The sequence below is a fragment of the Bombus huntii genome, chromosome 11, assembly GCF_024542735.1.
Source record: "Bombus huntii isolate Logan2020A chromosome 11, iyBomHunt1.1, whole genome shotgun sequence".
Classification (NCBI taxonomy): Eukaryota; Metazoa; Arthropoda; class Insecta; order Hymenoptera; family Apidae; genus Bombus; species Bombus huntii.
In genome coordinates, this window is record NC_066248.1 from 1268198 (window position 1) to 1292804 (window position 24607).

General features: G+C 34.5%; 2 protein-coding genes across 6 annotated transcripts in view; one reads left to right on the forward strand and one right to left on the reverse strand.

Moving 5' to 3' along the window:
- Positions 1–301: 301 nt before the first annotated feature.
- On the reverse strand, positions 302–8418 carry LOC126871053 (golgin subfamily A member 1). Of its 2 annotated transcripts, none has more exons than XM_050629415.1 (8): positions 7630–8418; positions 6743–7136; positions 6528–6616; positions 6279–6407; positions 3762–4154; positions 1282–1809; positions 981–1211; positions 302–815 (listed from the first exon to the last, which is right to left on the reverse strand). In XM_050629415.1, the coding sequence occupies exons 1-8, from the start codon at positions 7738–7740 to the stop codon at positions 660–662; spliced, it is 2031 nt and encodes a 676-aa protein (XP_050485372.1). In that variant the 5' UTR covers positions 7741–8418; the 3' UTR covers positions 302–659. The 2 variants fall into 2 exon arrangements, with proteins under 2 accessions (XP_050485372.1, XP_050485371.1); XM_050629414.1 differs by having other exon boundaries at positions 3627–4154.
- A 147-nt stretch (positions 8419–8565) lies between these two features.
- LOC126871047 (centrosomin) overlaps positions 8566–24607 on the forward strand; it is a 38412-nt gene continuing 22370 nt past the window's right edge. Inside the window, exons 1-2 of one of the 4 annotated variants that reach the window (XM_050629406.1) lie at positions 8566–8630; positions 19254–19309. In XM_050629406.1, the coding sequence (XP_050485363.1) occupies positions 8581–8630; positions 19254–19309 (106 nt within the window). In that variant the 5' untranslated portion in view covers positions 8566–8580. Of the gene's footprint in view, positions 8631–11298; positions 12501–17192; positions 17240–19253; positions 19310–24607 lie in introns of those variants that run through there. The other 3 variants (XM_050629409.1, XM_050629405.1, XM_050629407.1) reach the window with 3 other exon arrangements.

The window sequence follows — 24607 nt, forward strand, 5'->3', positions numbered from 1 at the left end:
ATACTTTTTAAGTCATATCAACTTGCTTCAACTTACATTCATTAAATATGAAATAGATGATAATATACATAATGCAATATAATACTTATATGCAAAATAATCGTATATTCAAAATTCGAATATAACAAAAAATGATAAATGTAGTATCAATTTAATAATAAAGTATCTCGTGTCAGACTTTTGTATATAGAAATAAATTTAACTATGATTTTTGGATATTAAATATTGCAGAATGATTGTGTATATTCAAGTATTTATGTACCGAAAAAGATGATATTTTATATGTTGCATGTAGTACATATTTTTCACTAATTTATTTTGTAATGTCAGTGTATGACGAATGTCAAAATTCTTCTATATTTGACTTATTTTACCTAAATAATATTTGATGCTACATATTTTAGTGGGCATTTTGGAAGCTAACTATGACCAATATTTGTTCACGCGAATAAATTATACGCGTATTATGAAGGCTAAATATTTTACAAAATTTATGAAATTTCTAGCTTGTAAACTTTTTCCATTTGTGTCCTCCCTAATTTCTCAAGTATTTATAATCATTTGCGATCGATCATCGACGCGATCCAATTTTTTGATTTTACCCACGAATCTGTGGCCACTTTTATGATATCTATAGAAAGAGAAATTTGTTTCAGCTATCAGCTAGGCGGTATAGCTTTGGCAGTTTGTCCAAAACCTAAATTAGGCCGTGTACCAAACCATGACATTTTCCACTCCAAAGTTTCTTGCAACAACCGCTCTTCTTCGGGTGAAAAATGCAAAAGAGTAGCTACTGCTCTTGTTAAATGAAGAGCCTTAAACAAATGAACAAAATGTAAGTTAGGAAATAGTTGAAAAATTATAAATATCTCATGCATTTCTTTTCATTGTTGTTTAACAAAATTATTTCAGCATACTATTCTTAGTAATTTATTTTACATATTATGGTTTTGGAATTTTAGAAAGTACATTACATTTACCTCGTATTCCCTACTTGTTAGGAACTTTATGAGAACGTGTTTAAGGTATTTAAAGTTAACATCGTCGTCTCTTGTGCTATTGTGCCTGGCAGTGACCGTTTTCGACGAACTGGGCTTGAGAATTGCTGCAGAAGGTTCAACATCGCTATCCAATGATGAAGATGGAACTCTCAACTCTCGTTGAAGGGTCTTTTTCATATCGGTTAGTCGCTGCTGTAAGACTTTGATTGTCTAAAAATATATTCGATAATTAATATTATTCTCTGAAATATATTTTCATAGATCTATTTTTCAAGTCTACCTTAGTCTTTTCATTTAATTGCTCCTCTAGGTCCATTAAGCTACTTTTAAGTAGTTTTTCATTTCTCTCTATCTTTTTCCTATTTTGTTCTACTTCCTCCAATTCCAACATTTTCTTTTTAGTTTCTTCTAGCGTCGTCATTGCTTGTTCTACTTCTTTACTTTTACTTAGTAAATTGTGCTCTAAGGTTTCTATTCTATTTTGTAACTCAATATTTTCGACTTCCTGCTGTCGATTCTCTTGCTTTACCATTTCTATGTCTTGGGAGACTTGAGCGTTTCTCAATAATGCAGTGTCTTTTTCATTTTTTTCCTTTTCTAGGCACACTTTTAATGTTGCTGATGCTGTTCTTTCAGATTCCAGATCTTCCCGTAGACGCGCTACTTCTAAATGTAAGGAAGAATTATTCATCCGTTCACCTTCTAGAGTCAGACGAACATGGGCTAATTCTGAAGTAGCAGTTGAAAGTTTTGCTGTTGCTTCTTCTAAATCTTGTTTCAGCCGGGTTATTTGCTTTGACGATGATTCCTGACAAAAGAAAGCAAACAACAAAACAATGTGAGTGGTATCTAATATTATAATGTTCAAACGAAATAATTGTAGTTTGGCAATGATTGAATTTATTTAAAATATGCTTCATTATCTACTTCTTCATTACCTACTTCATTATCTACTATCTTTGGAATTTATGGTAAAATGGATTTATCAACAGAATTTATTCAACAAAATTTAACGTTCAAAGTGATAACGTTTTATGAAAAGTGACATTAATAAGAATAACACAAGTAACAATAACATAGAAAAGTACAGAGTAATAATGATATTTTCAGAAAAGAATATGATACATAAGTCTTATATCTTAACTAAAGTTCAAATTTGCAAATTAATATAAATTTATCAAAATATTTTTAAATTAAACAATATTCGCAAAACAGTATGACGGAAGGCATTATAAAAGAAAAAATATTTAATGAACAGAAATTTTAAAAATTGAATAGGAGATTATTGTATCTTATCGACTTTGTAACAATTATACTTAAAATGGATAAATGCACATATAATAAAATGGAGATATTAAATTTATATGAAGAGAGTATATAAAAATGTAAAATATTTATCAATTCATTTTATATGATAAACAAAATAATGTCGGAACGCGCCATTGATTCCGAAGTTCACACCTGCAATAAATTTTAATTTGAGTACATTTGATTAATTAAAAAAGCTTTCTGTTATATCTTCTGCCTTTCTGCAAGATTTTCGATTCTATATAACCATTCTATCTTCTATTCTATACGAATATGGATACGATACGTTTTCCTTTAATTGTATCAGCTTGGATACGCATTCCTAATATTTACAGCAACGTAAATATAATCGGACTGTGTCGTTGGTGTAGCAAAATATAATATGATTTATTAACCCTGTAAGAAAAAAATCGTGTACACATTTGTGTATATAATAATATATAAAAAGCCGCTTGAAAAAGGGGGATATAAAAATGGGTTAAAAACAAGCACAAAAACGAATGCAATAAACGATATAATTTATTTGTTCTTTTCTTTATTCCACAAATAAAATATACAGAAATGCGATCGTACATAAAAATATTATTGTTGGTACTATCTAATTTTCATGTATAAATACACGCGGAGTGGAAATGTGGAAGTTTTAAAAAGTAGTCTACAATTATTTTTGTTTATTGATACGTGATACTGATGAAATATAATGTACATTATAAATTTTTCCATGCATATAAAAGTAAATAAAAAAATTATAAACAAAAGAGTGTGCTAGTAAATATACGTAAAATAAATGTTCTGTGCGTTAAGCGTCAAGCATCATAGATATAACATGCAAGTATATAGGCGATATGTAGTTTTCAATTGTAAATTAACAACTTTCGTGTATACACGTTCCAGACATTCGTATTTTTACGCGTCCAGTGTTTTTACACTAATGGTGTAACGTCATAAACATTTAGTAATTTATAAAATTATTAAAACACTTATAACAAATCAGAAAATAAACACAACTTTATGCGATCACAGTTAATTTAAAAATGAAAGAAATTATTCGAGATGGAAATATCAACTTCCTTTTTCAAATATTAACAAAACAGGAATTATAATATATCTATATCATATATATCTAATATCTATGTTGGAAATTCTATCGTTATACATTCTTTAAAAAATTAAATCTATTATTCAATGCTGTGATCATTTGAAAATTGCCATCTGACAAATGGGGAATGTTCGTTATTTTTTGCATTTCAAACTCTAACAAGACATCCTCTTCGAAACAATCTAGCCCATGCACGACTACATATCGCGGTAACTCACAATTTGTCGTTTAAATTCGTCCACCTCATCATCGACGCTGGCCCGGAGCTCTTTTAGTTCCGTGGCCATCTCGTCGATGTCCTCTGCCATGCGCAAAAGCTTGGCGTCTTTCGTCGCCATGACAACATTGTTCACCTCTATTTCAGCTTCTAGCTGCTTAATCCTTTGCTTCAGTCTTTCACTTTCTTCTTCGACTCGTCTCCTTTCCAAACCTTCTTCACCAGCCTGTCTACTAAGTCTTCCAACTTGTGTCTCCAAGCTAGATATTTTTCCTGACCAACTAGTCTTTATATCGGATAAATGAAGATGAGCTTCTTCTAACTTTCTTTCTAACAGTGCTCTTTCTCTCATAAGATCAGCTATTCTTTCATCCACTGTCACTTGATCATTACTCTCTAATGCGACTCTTTGTTCTAACACAAAAACCTTATCCTTTAGGTGACGTACTTCTTCTTCAGTTTGTGCCAGTTGACAGGATAGCTGAGCTCTCTCACGCTGAGTAGAATGACGTAGTGTCTCCATTTCATCCTGAAAATGGTGATATTATTACCAGGAATGTTTTTTTATATTTATCATTATTACATTTTGCTCTGTAAAGCTTCATTGCAAACCTTACCAAAGCATTGCTCTAATGCATAAAGATGAATAGAATATTATAAATAATCCAAACCTTATAAAGCCAAGAACAAGCGAATGATGAATTTGATGGTTAATGATAATAATGCTGAAAGTGAATAAAATGAAGAAAAAAATTTATGAAGCAAAACTAAATAGTGTTGAATAAATTTTTTGTTCAAAGTCTCTTCAAATTTTCCATTAATTGCTATATAACTGGATATGACAAAAATTTAAGTTTATAAGAGACATTTTATTATTTAAAATAATTATTCCACGCTGTTACGAGAGTAACAACATTGGAGTATGAGTACTGCAGTAGAAATAGTTGAGATATTTTAAATTAAATTTTATTATAATAAGATGAAAAATTTTTCTTTACCATTAAACCACTTCCATTAGTTAATACATGCATTTCTCCTATATTATAAAATTTTGCACCAAGGAGAGAATTACATAAAGAGCAACATTGATGTAAGTAAAATCTATAGAAGTTATTTATGTTGCAGAATAATTTATTGCAGAATAGCAGCAAAGCTTTGAAGACGTACCTCTAGCATCAGCGGTAGCAGCAGCGAATTAGCGGAAAATACCGCCTACTCTGATCTCCAATGCTCTCGTTTATCAAAGTTTTCCAATCTTCATGCGTATGTCGTTTTCACAAAACTTTCAGTATCACTTAGGTATTGCTCATGTTCCATAACCAATAAAAGAATATTGTTCTTTCACAATTTGTTTGTACTCAACAAAATGCCTGTTCTTTCCCAAACTAAGTTTAATAAAATGGAAGTAAATACTTCCTATCAAGTATTAAAAGCGCATTCTAAGAGTACAAATAAGAGTTATGGAACATATGCTCATTTGTTTTATTTTAAAATATATTCCAAATATTCTAAATATCCAAATAATTAAGATTCTTGACTAAATGTCACCTGTTCATCATAGATTGATACTATGTGTCAATACAAAAAATGTGCAGAAAAACATGGCAAAAACGTGACAAAACAAAAAGCTATATATAAAATAAAAAAAGGAGAAAGAAAAGTAGTGGGAGGCTTAAAAACAAAACTAATTTTTAAAAAGAAGCGTGCTTATACCTAAAAAATATGTTTATGGTCATTATTTTTGTAGCAGACCACATGATCAATAATTGGCACTATAAAGGTAAATATTCATTTAAAAAAACATTATGACAAACAAAAAGAATTGACTTTTCCATGCAGCTTTATCCCTTCTCATTAAAAAATGTTCAATGTTATAAATGAATTTATAACACAAAATGCAATATATGAAAAGCTACTATTGAAATATTAATTCATGACAAAATAATATCTAATATTTACTTTTAAACCAAATTGTTATGAAATTATCTATATAACACTATATATATACACATAACAAATTAATTCATTTGCAATAAGAAATAATTTGCATTTATTGGAAACAATACTATTACAACAAGGACAAATTTAGATTATATCTTATCAATAATACTGTTTTATCTTATAAATCAAAAACAAACTTTAATTGTTATTTTATCGAACCAATCATTTCTTTATACTAATTCCTTACATGTGACAAAGTAAAGCTGTTAGTTTGTAAAATACAATGCTCATCTAATGGAAATAGAATAACTTAAGATTTTTATGGGATTACTTCTTTTTCCTTAAAAGCTACAAACTGCTAGACTCTGCAAAGTTGTGACAAATTTTGTAAGTAAATAAAAAGTAAATGTAAACCTAAAATATTAAATCTAAGATAGTACTTGTAAATGTTCATATATAGCTTAATATTTAACATAGAATATTTTTGTGTGGAAAAAAATTTTTAATATATTTAAAAATAAAAGATTTATATAAATATACTTAAACTCAATTTAAAGTATAGTCCATGTTTACTCACTTAAATGATGTCAATCATCAAAGCAACTTATATTAACACAACTATATTAAATAATTATGTTAACATAATTTTGAAGTTTATAATACATTTCACGTGATAATTAAAATGAAACCAATCATTAGATAATTTACTCACCTGTACATTGTTCAATTCATCTTCGTATCTTCTAAGACGAGAGACTTCACTTTTTAAACTGTCAATTTCTGCAGTGGCTGCTTTTAAATGATGTGATTTTTCTTCTACTTCCTGTTCTTTTGCCAGTAACTAAATTAAAATAAATAAAATAAATATAGAAGTATATAAAGTATTAAACATAGAAGCGTATTAAGCAGAAAATATAAATGATAAAGGTAAGCTTTTAAAGAAAGAATATATAAAACTTACTAGGTGTTTTATTTTTGCCATTTCTTGAGTTTGGAAACCTTCTAGTTGTTCCGCATCTTCTTGAAAACTATATAATTTTTTCTTGTATTCTGAAACACAATATTAGTTATGAAAATTTAGATACGTATATATATAAATTTCATTTGCCACTAAAATTTAAATCAAGCAACATTAATTTGCTTTTTTAAATTTGTATCATATAATTACAAATGTACCTTCTGCATCTTTAAGAGCCAATTCCAATGAACGTTTTGAACTTTCTACATGTCTTAATTCCTCTTCTATCTTATTCTTCTCTTTTTCCTGTTTTTCAACTACTTTTTTCCACTCTTTCTCTTTTTCCAAAAATCTTACTTTCCAATCCTCTTCTTTCTTTTCCATTCGTTTCATCAATTCAGCCTCCTTTTTCGCCAATCTTTTCCGCCATTCATCTTCTCTATTTTCAAGTTTTTTAATATCTTTAGCAGAAAGTTGCATATTATCATTTAATTTAAGATCAAAACTGGTATCTTTTTCCAAAGAAACAGGTGGTAAAGGTGAAGCTATATTTTCCTCACGCGAACCATCTAATGAAATTTGAGATCCACTGATGCTACTCGTGGATCCCGTCTAGAAAAAAAATATCATTCATTGTAATAACTCACTTTATACGTATGATCATAACAATGCTTTACATTATATTATAGATAAAAATTTATAAAAGGTCTTTTCTACAATTTCATTTTAAACATTTAGTCTGTTGTAGATTAATTAAAAACATAATTTTAAACGGTACAAAAATAGCAAAAGTATCTATAAAGTAATGTCTCTAAAATAGACTAAACTATCAGTAGGTATTCGAGCAAATCTTGTGATTATCGAAATTAGATAACGAACATATGAAATATTAATGAATCGTCCGATAAACATATGCGGAATTAATAAAAAACATAAATATCTAACTTAAAATATCGCCAGTACTTTCTTGAAAATTAATGATGATTTAAAGTGACTACTACAAATATAGATCACAATTATAGATCATTTATAAATAAGTATGCTATGTAGTTGCGTTATCGGTTCCACACTGATAATAAGTTACACATGGTAACAACATGTTTACCTGAGACATATGCCTCGAGTTAATGCCGCGCACATTGCCGGCATTTCTAACGACAGTTGACACGTCACTCCCTATTTCCTCTCGTATTTTATTTTTCAGCGTTGCAAACATGATGCTATAACCTCCAATTAGACGAGCAAAAAATGACAACTAGCACCTGTCAAAGTCGATATTGTGCTGATTCCGTGCCCGTCTATCGGAGCAATGTTAAAGGGAAGAGAGTAAAAATGTAACGTCCCAAGAATTCATTCTTTACTGATCCATCACAACTAGGTTTGATCGAGTCATCCTTAAATAATTTGTACACCCAAGGCCGCAGAAATTTTGCATATATCGAACTATCGGATTAAGTGCAGAGTACTGCCATACTGTCCACTACTGTCCAGTCACTCAGTTACTTAAGTAATCACTGGTTTTGAAGCTCGATATTATATATGTAGGTATAGTTAGTGTCCCCTGTTTTAGAAAATTAGCACAACGTGTACAGCGCGAAATGCAAATGACCAACTCGCACTACTCCACAAACAACGTGAATAACAATAGTTTACAAGAATAATATTAAGATACTGAAAAACGAGTGGATACTTGTGTGACTCATCTTAAAGAAACCTAGACGCGTACACTAAATAAATACAACACTTCTTATCTTCTCGTATACAAAGATAATTATATGTACATATAATGTCGTCACTATTTGATTATATGGCGTTTTGCTTTCACGCCGTGACTCATAAAATTGTCGTTATACTAGGAACATTTCATTTTTATTTTCATGTTAAACGTAAATGTGTAACATTGGTAGGACTGACGTAGAAAAATATAGAGCATGCATTTAGCGCGTACAGTGGAAATATTGAGAATTAGTTTTTAAATTTGACGGTTTGAAAGTGCATGTAAGTTTTTGTTTTTTATTTGTTTGTTGCTAATGTGTATCGTGAAATTAAATAAAAAATGGAGGATTTTATGGATGAAACGGCTGCCACGACAAATTATTTTGATACGTAAGTAAATTTATGGCTTTGCATATCGTGCTATGTTATTTTTGTCTTTCAAAGTTGGAGGTCTTTGTTCACACGTTTGTTCACGCTATTTTATAATATATTGTATGCCTATATTGTAATAGTATTGTTTACAACTTGAAGAGAGATTAATATATTGTTGATGTACTTGAAATAATTTATACAGGTCTAGTAAAACAGTCTATAGTAACTGTAAAATAAAAAAGAAAAGGAATTAGAAATAATTTATGTTAATTTTGGTTATTTGTTTGTATTTTGTATTTCATCATAATATGTATAGTAATATTTACAAAATCATTAGTACATTCAATAGGGTATAAGTATAGTGGAAAACATTTTTACCGACAAATCTCCGTAAAGTACCCTATTCATAAACAATTCAATAATTTTAAATCATTATAATTTGTTTTTATTATTGTAAATTCTTAAACTCATTTTCCCCCCTCAAAAATTCACATTCGCTCTGAATAAATATTAATATATCCAAAAAATGATATGCATGTATGCATAAAGTTTCTGCAGACTAAATTTTAAGGTTAGAAGTGAATACCGAAGTTCGAAGTTAATTAACAATGTTATTATACATGCATTATTACAAATGATTTTAATTTTATAAAAAGAGCAATGTGCTAAAGCATTATTATATATGATAATTATGGTATTAGTGTTAATATATAATATATAGAGATAAAGCGCTAAAATTATATTTGTATGTAATTATTTAATAATATTTCATTATATTCCTGTTTATTGCAATCAAAAACATGCATAAGCAGAATGACTACTTTCAAGATAATTGAAAATACAACATTGTATTGCTAATATTAATTAAATTGTAGAATTTGTGTAAAACGAGAAAAATTCTTGTGAGAGGAAACTTTCAAATTTTTATAATTATTAATTAGAAATTTATTTGTCGATGCCTTTCATAAAGATATATTTTACGTGACTAACTACACGCAAGAAACGTTAAAACTACACATTGTAGTAATTCATTTAACGAATGAAATTCATTTATCTGAAACGTTCTATATTATTTATTGCTTTTTCTAATATACATATATATGCTATAATTACTACTTTCCATATTTCTCTGTTCATTTAAATGATAATCATCTCGCTAAATAGGGATGGAGTTCATTGTCTAATGGTTCTCAAATCTACCGTGAACTGTTCAAAATTAGAATTACAATTCATTATGCATGTTTAGGATTTTGGCTAATTTTAGTACTTGAGGAATACAATGTATAATTTCTTTTTAATGTTAAGATAGTAATACCGTTATTTACAAACATATACCTGGCTTGCTGATGTATATCTTAGGGTCAAATCATAAATCTCTATATTTACTTTTCTATAAAAACTGTATTGTATCGTCACAATTACGTTCTTTGTATGCAGTTGAAAAACGTTTACTTCTGTGGTCGCTAATTCTCCGGAACGCATTTATGTTTCAACGAATGTTCCCCACATGGGATGGATTTTTGTCAGAGAAGGAGAATTATAAAAGACAGATGAAACGAAGGAGGAATACTTAGCACGCATCAGAAATTCATGAAATTTCCGCGATCTAAAAGAACCGTTTCTCTTAACAATTTTGTATAATTGTAATCTTCAATAAATTTTAATACAAAGTTTAAAATAATTGAAAAATTCAATAATTAATTAAATTATTCGGTACTTAAGCTATCGATAAATACTTTCAAATATTTAGCGAATGCGTTCTACTTATTAGAATATATGATATAGCCTTTATAATCGATAATCTTTTTTTAGTAATAAGTTACAAACAGAGAAATTTCCTGAAACAGTAGTTTATTGATAATTGTTATATTATATGTATTAAACGGATTGCATTTTTAAATATTTCAATAGACTATATAAATACGTAAAACAAAAATGAAATGAAATGAATGAAAAATGAAGACGCAAAGAAACATATAAGAAGAGTTAGAATAACAATTTTCAGTATGCGGTATAAATTAAATATTCGCTAAAAATACGGTTATATTAAACAGACTGTATTTTTTATCTTGAAAATTTGATTTGTTTTTCTGAAGCCGTAAAATGTTAATTCTTTGTCATCGTATTTGCAACACAAAAAGAGAGGTACCTCTTATAAAATATATGTATGTAGCATGTATATTGATCTTATAACACACGATTCGTCTTAAAATTGTTTTATAACAATAAAATGACTAATTTCATAGCTATTCATTGACTCCGCCTCCTTTATCTGCATTTTCACCATCAGACTCATCCAACTTATTATTCTCAAGATTAGATTAGAAGAGAAGATTATTCTCAAAATCCATTATTTTCCATAACCATTAATTTTATTTATCTACCCCCAATTGAGAGGCACTGTGTTTGACCGATGTACGCAGTGTTCCGGCTCTTTACAACCCTGCTTTTCTATCTGTTTTTGTCGTTTCGTTCGGCTCTCCCTCCGTTCTTCGTCTACTCTTTATCTCTACCCCACCGCTCCGCCGCTCCACCGCTCCACCACCACTTTCCGTAGGCTCCCTCCACCACCGCCCGCCGTTAGCCCATTCGGCTGGGGTCCATACGTAGGCCTCCGTTTTGCTCCTCGACCAGCCGCACGAATCTTCCGACCTTAAACCCTCCGTTCGTGCCTCCCCTCGATCAGAACGTGAGCCGTGTCGCGTCCGTGTCGCATCGACGCCTGCCTCAGTTGCGTTCAATCTATCGCTGGAGTAGGTTGAGAGTTGTGATGTCACGTGCGGTATCCAACAGTGTCTTCATTTCGTCGAAAGTACATTCGTTAATCGTTATCTATAAAGGCAACGCCTGACCGAGCCAAGCGTTTGGAAATTCCCCTCAGTGTCATCGTTTGGTCGAGAAAACAAATAATTTACGATCGAAAGTTTACGAACGTTCGATCGACGGTGGTTTTGGTCGTCGGACACGATGGAAGACGACAGACGACCATCGAGAAATCTCTTATTACCATTTTCCAAAAGGACTGTGCTAAAATATAAACTGCTGATTCAGTGACAGGGTGATTTTGTCGTGGTCTCAACGCGTGCCAGACTGCGTTTTCGTTGTGTTTTTCGCTTTCGTTTTTTGTTTCGATCCTTTCTTGTCTCGGATCGTTCGTATCGAACAGGAGTTTACGCGAAACAGACTCGAAACGGCGTTTCGTGGAAAAGGTGTTTAGTGACTAGGAAGTGCATCGGGACACGGTTAGTGCGAATCATCTGACGCGTCGTCTTGAGCGAGAGTTATCTCTGCATTGATCGATCCAGCAGCATATAGGTCGACCGTGCTAACACAGTTTTAGTGTGGGAATCGAAACTGTGGAAAACAACTTTTTCGAATGTTCATTGGGTCACGAGCTACCGAATTACGCCACGAATAATCGTTGGATTTCGGTATAGCTTTTTAACAAGACCGACGAGAGAGGGCTTTTGATGGTGTTGGATCACGTTTGCGTTGATAACGCTTGCTTGAGAACTCTAGTACAGTGACGCTCTGTGCCAAATAAAGGTGCCAAAGAGGCCCGTTGAAAGTACAAGTTATCATAGCATTATCACAAAACTATTATTCACCTTGTTATTATCGTTGTTTGTTGCTATATTGTTGTGCATAGTTATTACGTACGTTTGTTTTGTACATATATATATATATATATGGCCGCGTGATTTCGCGTGTGATTCGATTCGAGGATCATTCTATTCGTACGGGAAGTCATATTTTTCGTGTGCAAATGAGGAACAATTACCGCAATATGTTTTTCGCCGGCTACGGATATTCCAATCAACATCAAAACAACTCACCCTCGCCGACCAGAACCAGCGTCTGGGGTAGCGTTTGCAGTCCGTTTCGGAAGTAAGTAACCGCTTATTGACCTGGATCCGTTTCCACGTTAATTTACTAACTGCATGATAATTAAACCGCGGATGTTTATGCATTTGCGAGGCATTTGAAGATGAAAAAATACACAAATTGCGCACAGCATGTAAAAACATATACAATGGCCGATGAAAGAGTATTTAAACGTTTGTCATGAAAAATTTTTATTTATACGAGTTTTATAAAACGTTTTGAAATTTCGTTAACGTTATAACGGGACTCTGCTGTCGCGATTGTATTCATCGAATTCAAAGTCAATGCGTAGATGTTAGAAGATGGTATTCATTGTAATTGTAATCTTTCTTTATATATTTTTGCATATTACGCGTATTACGTGCATTTTTCCATATTTGTATTTTCCTGTAAACGCATGTATACAGCGTTTAGTCAATTTTCGACCAACTTACGGCAATAAGCCACCAATACTCGATATTTTTCCCTTTTCCCTTTCTGATCTTTATGCGATTAACTTTAATGGAATACGGAGAAATATGTTACAAGGAGAAAGATTTTAAAAATACGCCTGGCAGAGGAAATTCGTTACTGTATCAAAGCAAATCGAAGCTACATACGCGAAAGATGCCGTCTCCCCTTAGTTTCTTAAAATTAGATTGTTTATCGTGAATATTTTGGGGTAAACCTTAGTCTGTTAGTTTCTCGATGCATGACGGTAGGGTTCGGTTTGACAGCTTCGAATAACAGCATCGAACGTTTCATTGTGAGGCAGGAAAATCAAAGGAACCGCTAAATGCAATTCCTTTCTCCCTAGCGCATCGTCTTAGTTCTCTGAACTTGAAAATCGTTGGCCTCCGACAAAAATATCCCACTGCCGAGATACATATTTTTCGATTATAGTCTGCTGTGTGTCCTAATGTACCGTGTAAAATCTTTATTTCATATTTTAAGAGATTCTCGGCAGTAATCTTTTCCGAAATTCAATAAAATGTTCATCGCAGCAAACAACATCGTAAGAGTTATTCAAAGATAGTTATAAAGAGATACTTAAATATTTCAAGAGAGCAATAAAAATATGGTTTATTCGCGGTATCGTGTTCATCGTATCTAACATCTTCGCGACTTTTACCACACTTTCTCTTTGACTGGCTGCATTTTTTTGCATTTGTTAGATCATTGCCTATTTTAAATGTATCACACGTCCAACGTGTCGCTCTTTATCTCACTTTCGTTTTAATTAACTGCTGTCTTTCTATCTTTCGTATTAAAAATACGTATAATTGGTCGTAATAACAGGATGGTCGAATGTAAAGTATACCGTCGTAAACTACACGCGATTCAAATATTCTAAATCAGAGACAAACACATAGATCTCCGTGACTTAAGTGGCAAAATATGTGTATCACTTTGGAATTATTCTAATTCCTTAAATGAATACATTTGTAACGTGTTTCCGTTGTCGAAGAAGCTTATTATACCAGACTTTTTTCTCAAAAATTCTCGATATAGAATATCTATTACGATATATAACAAATTTATTCTAACATCTTATTTGAACGTTTATCGTAACAGTGGCATTTACCTTGCCACTGTTAGTTGATCTGAGCTAGGAAAAGTACCGTAAAGAGTTTATATTTGTCCCTCCGGTGCGGATATCGCGCGAATTATTGTTTCGATTACGAAATGAGTCACAAGTAAACCACAATGATTCTGTGTGTATTCTGCTGGCTATTTGTATCGTACAAAGTAAAGTGTTGGAGAGGAATAAGTCCCGTTTATTTTAATTAATTATACCGCTATGTATTCCGATTTATTACTAGGTGTCCGTATATGCTTTTTACAATTACCTCGTTTATTAATACGAATGTATAATTATATCGAATTCATCGTAGAATTTTATCGTACTGTTTATAAAAATCGTACAAGTCCAAAGCATAAGGTTATCGTTAACCTATTGTTACTCTCAACCTATTTGTTTATCTATAATGTTTTACTTTATTATAAAATATAATATTACTTAGAAAGAAAGTATAACTCGTCTGATTGTCAGTTGATGCAGCTGTATTCAATTGTGCTTACTGTAGCATCGTTGAATGTTAGATTGTAGGAGGTCAACGCACCTTGCGATTATACGAGTCATTTTCATTATACATATTTACTACTTCGTCCAGACACTATATTTGCACAATAACGTAGATAAATAATAATTCCTTGCGCGTTTTCGTCATATTACGAGATTCCTTTTCGTTGCTATCCTCTTAAGTACGTATCGATGTAAACTCATCGCTGTTAAGCCGGCACTTTTTTTAACGATGTAAATTCTCTGGTATTACGATACTTTAGTATCACGATGGAGAGCGTGCGTTCAACGAGGAACTTTATCTACGTATCTCTTTACTAGAAAACAGAATCATTTTTTCTAAAAGTGCTCTATTTTTTCTTCCGACGATATAAATCCACTGCTATCATAGGTCGTGACACAGCGAATATTGCGACACATCGGACTGAATTGCATCAATCTACATACGCGTACATTCGCCAAGTGTCTCGTGCGTTCATTAAAGCCTTAATGAACTCTTTCGCCCACCGGACACCCACTCGGACGGCCATAAGAATACGGCAGCTAGTCTGAACCGCTCTATAAACAATGTTTTCATTCGGCAGAGCCGAGCTAATTGTTTAACTGGGCAAGTTAACGCGTTTAACGATCCGGTAATTGAGCGAACTTTGCACGTCAATGTGAATACACGCTTCTTCTGATATCGTTCAACGGCATAATGCGCGAGATGACAACGTGTTAAAAGCGCGATTTACGGAATTACTTTCAATGGAAACACAAGGTGATCCGTTGGTCGTTATTATCTCGAATAACGCTGCGTTAGATATTTAGCACTTTTTTTTAAGAAATTTATCCATCGCTACACGATAGGATACAGCGAGTAGAATAACATACGCCAGAAAGTTCTATCGTAAAAGCAATTACAGCTCAAGCTGCATACATACTGCTCTCTTTCGGTCCATGCCACCATATCTGCTCACCAGTATTGATTACTTACACAAGCAGCCTCCATCTTGCCAGATGACGACAACTGTGTGGGGTCATTTCATAAAATCGTTTTCCTCTTTATCAACGTCTTTCCAAGCTGGGTTGTCACGCAGGTGACACACACCAAACGTGTACCGATGGAAGTTAGTATCGTCAATTGTTGAATCTTCCGATCAATCGTTGTAAAGACGAAGTTCGTTGTACGGAATTGTCTATCGATTCTGTACAAATATACGTTTTCTAAGCAACAAGCGCGATCGATTAAACTTTAGTTTGTTAGTTTCAGAATCAATTTTATTTTAATAGAAAATTCGCGAGGAGCGTTCATAAAGTGAAATGGTTTCTTCTATGTTTCTATTCCTATCGAATTACTAACACGCATTAATTAATTAAGATATTCGTATAGATGATTTTATAATTATCGTTATTTACGAGATATCGCGTAAAAAACATTTATTTATAAACTGCTTTATATTATATCGACATGTTTCTGATTGATTTTTATGCATGAAACGCGACAATAACTGTCGTTTGCATGTTACGAAATGCGTTATGAATTATGTAACGAATCTCTATTGCGACCAATTGTAGTTTTACGAACGACGTAGATAATTGACGACGATCGAACGATGTGCTTGCAATCTGCGTTTGCAACTAATTAATTCTTACACCGAAACTCCAGTCTTTACCTAGTGAAAGTACAACAACTTTATTTTACAATGAATGTTATTGTGACTAGAGCGCGACTATACAAATTTATTATGCGAAATACTAATAAGAATTTACAGCTAAAACGTAGCAATAACACGCAACAAGTATATAAGCTTAAACATTCGGTAATTAAACTTTTTTCTTCAACGATATATCGTTTTTTGATTCTTCCAGCAGTCGTAGCGTGGCTCAAAACCTGCATAACGAATTAACGTTCAGAATCTACATAGGAAATAAAATTCTTTAAATTAAAATCTCTCCTTTAAGTATTTATTAGAGTATTAGTTTCTAAATATTTAAACAAAAATTTAAAATTAGAACTTATTTGAACAAATATTCGTTTCAGCTAATATTTACAAAATAAATATTTCGTTAATATATTTCAGTCCTTTAGTTACTCGCTAGATATTCCAATATTAATTTTTAAATCACTTAATCTTTTGATCGATCTTTTGAAACTAAACTCGAACAAACATTGAGTACGATATTCTACGCTGGCATAATTAATAAAATGATCCGCAACCATCAGTGACTCATCGTCTTTAATTCGCTCTTCTTTCCATCCTCTCATCGCGTTTGCTTAAATCGTTTGTCAGCGTCGAGCGCGAAGGAACAACAACAGCCAAAGCTCTTACCAAACTTATTAGCTGAGAATCGAGAGAACTTTCCATTTTGTTTCGAATTTAGCACCTTCGCTGCCAATTAATAGTCGCGTTTTGTGACTGGTGGCGGATGTCGCGGCTGCGATGCTCGTTACGCAAAGCAACCCTGTCTCGTAAAGTGGCCAATAATAATATCAGCATAGTGTCACCCTTTGGTCCGTTCGCTCCCCTCGTGTTCGTTCCGGGCTGAGCAACTTCTGAGGCGTCTTGAGATTCTGAGAAGTCTGGATCCGGATTAGTTCTACATGGACCTAAGGGGTAGTGCTTAATATATCAGAGTCAGATGTTGGGGTGCTGCCGAAAAAGAGGATGGCCACGGTTACAGGCCTGTGGTTCGCGAGGTAAACGGGATTACGTGCACTGCAAGCTTCTAAATAGACGTCGCTAAAAGAAACGACTGGTTCTCTCCCCCTCGTCTCTTTGTGACTATGGAAAAAGATGAACAACGCTAATGACACGCTGCGGATCTCTGCGCGCAATGTGTCATTTTCAGCTTCAAATGCGTACGTTAATTTGTACCATTAGCGTCGTAGCGTGCAACGTTGTTGTCTTTCTACGGCGTATTATTTTTAGGAGAACGAAATTTATTTCATCGAAATATACATTGTTCGTATTTAACAATTTCTGCTGTTAGCAAAGTATTTTAAACCTGAACATCTCAGAGATCGAACCGACCGATTTTTCACTTTTATCACCCAAGTACGCGATTAATTAGTTCGACTTTCAAGAAACCAATTATGTACCGACTTGCACGAGTTCATTTTCTCCGAGTAGATGACACGAATAATGGTAGATTGTAAGGTAAATTTAAAATATGTTATTTAAACGTCACCTTTTCTCTGTCTCTTTAATTTGTCGAGTCGACAAACGCGACGTCTGAATAGCTGAAATCGCGTAATTCGTTTTTCAACGTTTTATTTTCTAATCCATATTTGTCGAGTTGTTTTCGTGTAATTTACTTTGGATAATGATTAGAGCGCGTCATCGTGAAGTCTACGAATTCTATTTACGTAAAAGCGAAATTAATCAGTTTGGACTCTGAGAGGTTCGTATGTGAAATTGAAATTAAATAGACGGCTTATAAATGTTGAACGAGACTTTGTCTATGAGGACCGATGCTTAAGACGAATTTCTGAGCGTGAGACGTCCCAGAAGGGAAGCGAGGTCAGATTTTCCAGACTGCACGGTGCGCGCGAATAATAGCGCAACTCTTAGAACTTGTTAAAATCCGTGACAAGCCGCTGGAGAGACATTATCCGTTAATTACTCATTTCACATTTCAACACTGGTCAGCAGGAATAGCGTTTGGATGAAATCTAAATTAAACCTTTCTGGAAATTCTGCATTTCCTTACTACTCGTATACCGTAACTCGGTTTGAAGTGGCCCGCAACTATAAATCACTGACATGTCACACATCACGCAAACAGTTTTACATCGAGCTAACCGATTCGTCAGAACGAAGAAAATTGCAATCAAAATCTGGGTCGCGTTTAATTATAACGAATCGTTCCTTAAATTCCGCCGGATGTCATACCGCGAATTTTCACACTCTCGAACGTAATTTCAGTTGTTGAAATTAACTGTTTCAGTCTTGAATTTCTATTCTTCTAATTGATTATTCTTTTAATTGATTCGTTGTTAAGGGAACTCGTATCGCCGATGGAAACTAAAAGGAATCATTTTCTTTTGTCAACTGCGAATATGATTTCCCGTGGATGTTCGGTATCAAAAGTTATCAAGAGAATGACGGAAAAGGGAAATAAAAAGAAGTACGATTAAATATCATCCTGATCGAGCAACGCGTTCGCCGGACGTGTCAAGTAATTGAAATTCTAGCCTGTTAAAATTAACGAGCTGAAATTTTAGCGGGAGATTGTTCGGACGATTGTTATGTCGTCTGATTAATAGTTTATCTATGCGCAAACCTTGTCCTTAGGATCGAATGTTTTACTTTGAAGCGATCGTCGCTCTGGAAATAGAACGCAATCTTCATCTTGATCCTTTTTAAAAGTTTCATCTAATTCGGTCTAGTTCGTACAGTCTATTTCGTATGGAATCAGGAGCCACCACGTGCCTCCGCTCCATTCTCGGCCCTATTCCAAAAATAAACCATCTTTAAGCTTCGGTGACGTACTTTCATTATCGTCTCCAGGAGTCGTAAAAGAAAGCTTCCTGTTTTTCATTTTGTATTCTCGATTTTTAAAATAACATTGCAGTTCCTTGCGTTACTCTTTTATCGGAAAATATCAATTAACGTATATCCATGGAATTAATTTGAAATTGTATTGCGTGCATGTACAATATATGAATTAATTGGTGATTAATTGGTATTTTTGTTTCGTGTTTGTTACAGCACAAATATGCCACTGCAGGACATTACGATGAATCAAACTCTGCCGTTAATAAATGGTAAGTAGCAACTTCGAATTTCGCATTTAAATATTAAACTCTTCTTTGATCAGCGTCGAAAAGACCAGTTGAATCATTCGATTCGTTAAAAAATTACTATTTTCATTAACAAATCTAATTATTCCTAAATTATTACCTTTTAAAGAGAGATAAGTGTCTTTTCTCTGTTTTCTTCAGAATATCTTCAAAGTGTAACAAAAGTATGTAAATGTATCTATACAATGTAACAGTGTACAAGCTTCGTTAAAAAAGCTTCCTAAGATTGAAGATAAAATAGAAGATTCGTTATTGGTAAGATAGCAATCAGATTTCAATTTTATGCGTAAAAATGTTCACAAGACATCGAGTGTCGTTACCGTTTGTTGAAACGTGTATGAAACTGAGATAGAAAAATTGGAGCAGCGGAACGGGGTTAGAAGGAATATTACAGACACGAAACTCTGACACCATCAACGTCAAAATACCAAATGTTAATAAAACTGTCGGTTAGAAAGAAACGAATTAATAATAGGCTCGAGTAAGAATACTACGTGAAAACTCCTTATCTAATTTTACGTTTTTAATAAAACTTGCAAAAATAACGCGATCGTATCTTTAAACGAAGCGAGAAATATTTTTCGTAATCGAGGAAGAGAAATTCTGAAGAACGTACGTTATCGAGATTCAAGAGAATATGTCTTACAGCTGTTAAAAGATAAAAAAATACTGACAAACTGAAACTTGGTGCTCGTAAGATAAACTGTGCGTGGGTGGAGGAACATTATCTGCGTTTCGTATAATACGACGAATATATTTCGATTAATTTTGAAGCGACTAATAAATCGATATATCCACTTTCTTTATAATGATCACTGATAAATACATTATTACAAAATTATATACGAAAATAACGTTATTTCTGACATATCAACTTTTTCTATACGTATACGCATATTTTTATATACAGGGTGGTTGGTGGTACAAGCGGAAAGGGGGGGATTCTACGCGAAAAAAGAAGTCGAAAATATAGAATAACAATTTTTCGTTCTAGGCTTTGTTTTCGAGAAAATCGACTTTGAATTTTCGCTCGGTACGCGTGCTTTTTATCGCGTCTCGTTATAACGGATCTCACTGTACGACTTCTTTTTTCGCGTAGAATCACCCCCTTTCCGCTTGTACCATCAGTTACCAACCACCCTGTATAATGGAACTTATTTATCTATAGAAATAAAAAGTACGTATCGCGTTAATAACAAAGCTATAGATATTTTCAAATGTCTCGGTAAATGAAGCGTTAAGATCAACGAATCGGCGATTAATGACTCGTTAAAATTTTCAAACGTCTATCAATCGTCAGGATGGAACGGATACAATTTTACGGTGCGTGATCGAGGTAGGATATCGTTGCATAAGAGCCGATTACATTTATTACTTATAGTCCCGGATCGGATGAACGTATCGCGTACAGATGTCCCTGCAAATTAAGCGATTGCTCGAGCGAGAGGTCACCGATATTGGAGCGGACAATGGAACGATCAGTTACCTTCCTGTTTCCCTAGTGAAACTACCTTCATTGGCTATTTCCCTCGAGCAATTGACCCCCTGTCGACATCGGTCATAGTCGATGAACAGCTGATTGTCTCATGGAGAACGATCGTTCGTCCTAAATTCGTGTACGAAAATATACCCGTCGGTTCGAAGATCGATCTCGAAGGGAATTCCTTCTGACATGCGCGAATTACCATTTTGTTGGAATAAATATTACCGTAGATCGTAAATACCTCTTTGTCCGATCTCGCTTTAATTAGATCTTGCCCGCAAGAATTCAAATTGCATCTATCGCGATGAAAACGGGGCAACGAACCTTGTTCCACTCGGCTACTGCTATTTTACGTCCACGCAGACGCCGCGCCGCGACGCGCGCCGACGAGACGTAATCTCACGTTTACGACAGGGGTGGTCACGCCCGGTGTTTCGAACGCAGCCTCTTAATTCTAACGAAATCCGTTTATTCCCCGAACGATGACGGAAACTTTGCGTGAAATTCCACCGATATGCTTCCAAACTCTTCCATAACCGATACCGAATGCTAAAATCGACGAAATACAGGGATACGCGTGTCGTCTTAAAAGACGAAAGAAAGTCTTTAGCACCAGGAACCTGTGGCCAATGGCCAAAAGTTAGCTATATCAGCCCGGTTGCTTTGTGGTATACGCATAAATTTGGCCCTTGGTAAACGAATCTGTGCCAGAACCAACCGACATCTTGGCCCGGTCCTATCCGCGATCTATACGTTTCCGTGATCCGCGATCTATAGATAAAGATCGCACGTGGCCGCACGTTCCATACGCCGCGTTGATTTTCGTTCGCGCGCGAAACATCGGCTCTTCGTTTACAACAGCTGCGCCCAGTCCGCGTTTTAAACGATGCCTCGGACCGACGTGAAATATTCGGACGTGCTAGCGAACGATTCGTACCGATAGATTCGCGACGATGGGTTCGTGGCATTATAACGAACGTGACGATTTCTTCGCATCAATGCGAAAAATTTCAATCGAAGCCCGTTGCACGTGCGGATAAACGAGGCAACGTCGCTACGAGTGGCATTACGATTTTCTGCGTATAATCCCTCCTATTGTTCGAACGTTTTTAGCAATTGCAAGAAATCCGATATCGCTCGCTTTTACCGAATTGGTAGTGGCCACGTTAAGGTAGTTGTGCTTATTTTAGCATTCGCGTACTAGCCGATTAGGCCCGGTATGTTACATTTCCTATCGTTTAATAGCAATCGTTCGTGCGACTACGAAAATTTCACGCTGCGTAAACGAAATGTGTAGAAACTGATAAAAAAAGAAACCGTTCGATGCGCAAATATCTTTCACAGCCGCTATAGTTCGTTTCAAAGATCGTAAGCTAATACGATGCGTTTGCAGCGTAGTTCGTAACTTTCCCTCCGAAACAAACATGTTTGATGCATCCTAGAAAAATGTTTTTCGTGGTCTCAAATTACAGGAAGCAGTGATCCATTTATTTCGGTGGGTTCCGCGGTCAGAGAGACAGAGACAGAGTGAAAGAGAGAGAGTAGGAGAAACGTGTCGCGACTCTGTATTTATTTCTGTAACACGTTGCCCTGTGGTCCTGCGGCACGTTATTCGCCACCTTTGCGAACGATTTCCATGTTGAACGACACGATCTTGCCTCTAGATAAAACACCATGCACATCGCGGTGCATTGTCCAAGCGAACCGGTTGTTTATTTCTCCAGATGGTCGAACTCTCCTATCGTCCAAACTTTCTCCCGATGCTCGGAATGCGAAATTCGCATCGAACACCAAGCTTCGAGCGTTAGACGCGATGGTAGCCAAACTTTCCACTATTTCTGCTCGCGTATTGATTCTTCCTGATTTCCCGAGTCTTTATGTTGCGGGCGTTGTTCGATTTAATTGGTTAGCTAGGAAGGTTGTTATTAACTTTGGTTGTTCGTAGTGACTTTGATGGCGAGAAATTTGTTGAATTAGGAGTTTACGAAAATACGCGAAACTGATAGGAAATACGTTAGGTTTATTTTGCGACGAAGAGTTCGCTGAGATCTTAACGTAAAACAGAATATCGAAATCGAGACGACTGTTTTCGATCGGTATGCGTGAAATGGATTATAACATAGATATTTGTTCCGATTAAGCTCTGTGTCGTCGCTATAGAATTGTAAATTAGATATACCAGACTTTACACTGTCAAAGAATTTACGGTACTAAAATATTAAGTTTTCTCTAATGAAGCGCATAAGTCAAGTTGTAGATAAATTCAATAAGGAAACAACTAGCTGCTCGGCCACGGCTTCGGTATTTCTTTTTACGATAATTTATGTTTGTTACCATTTAGAAGTTGAATTTCCGGAAACGCTCAAACGCGTGTTTATTTATTTCTAATGAGAAGTTTGTTTGCCAAATTCTAAATACCCAGCTTTAGTGGATACACACAGAGGTACGTTCATCGTTTGGAAGAACACCTTACCCCTTCGTGGTCCCTGTGAGGGTTGAATTTCGAAAAACGCTGAAACACGTGTTTGTTTGTTTCTAACGAAAAGTTCATATCTCTCGGTAACTCTTGGGATACGAGCCACGTGGTTGTCCTTTAAGAAAAATTCATCCCCTTACCTCTTACCTCTTTAGAATACAATTAATTTTTCAAAATTCCCAGTTCTTGTCCCACGGACCACGTCATGACAGAAGTGGGCTGTTCATATTTCACGTTTTTAGGCACAGCGGTTTGGGCTGAACGTTGACGAGTGAATCAGTCACTTTTGTATTTTATGCATACGTATGTATACAGGGTGGTTGGTAACTGGTGGTACAAGCGGAAGGGGGGTGATTCTACGCGAAAAAAGAAGTCGAGAATATAGAATAAAAATTTTTCGTTCGAGTCCTTGTTTTCAAGAAAATCGACTTTGAATTTTCGCTCGGTATGCGTGCTCTTTATCGCATCTCGTTACAACGGATCTCACTGTAGATCGTTGTCTCGATGGAAAAATTAAAAAAAAAATTTTATTCTATATTTTTGATTTCTTTTTTCGCGTAGAATCATCCCCTTTCCGCTTGTACCACCAGTTACCAACTACCCTGTAGATAATCAATTTTTCTGATTGTAGAAAAAGGAAACATCGTTGAAAACAAGAAACGAATACCATTTCGTATTAGAAACTAGGGAAAATGAAAGATATCTTCGTCGATTTGAAAAGTATCTCGACGATCGCGTAAAGTCGAATAAATCGATATCGAACAAATTCTCCATATGTCTTTTTAGCGATCCATAGAAATTTTCCAATAGAAAAATTCGATTCTCGATAGAAAATTCGTGATAATTTAGCACGATAGATCCAAGGTTGTTCAATTTGCCAATAATATAAGATCATAATTCATTTAAGTAGCGTTAAGCGGCACATACAGTTCGGTGAGTAATTAAATGACTAACGTGGGATACTTACGTTTCAGTTTAATTAGTCGTTTCGGAACCGCTACCACCTCCGTGTCATTTTCATTTATACTTTGACACGATTGGGATCGAGCCAGACGCCTACGTGTCTGCGAAAACCTAGTGTCTTTATGAACTAAATGATAACTCGAGCGCTGATGCTATTTTTACGTATTAAGATTAACACACACAACAGGGACGTTAAACTTTGATCGTCGATGTGCCCATTCGCGAATAAACTTTCCTCGTTGGATCGGAAATCTGGCAAATAGTACAGCAGAGACGAGAGAAATTTCGAAAATGAAAATCAACATAAACTCGCCGATAGAAAAACGTCTCGTAAGACGTT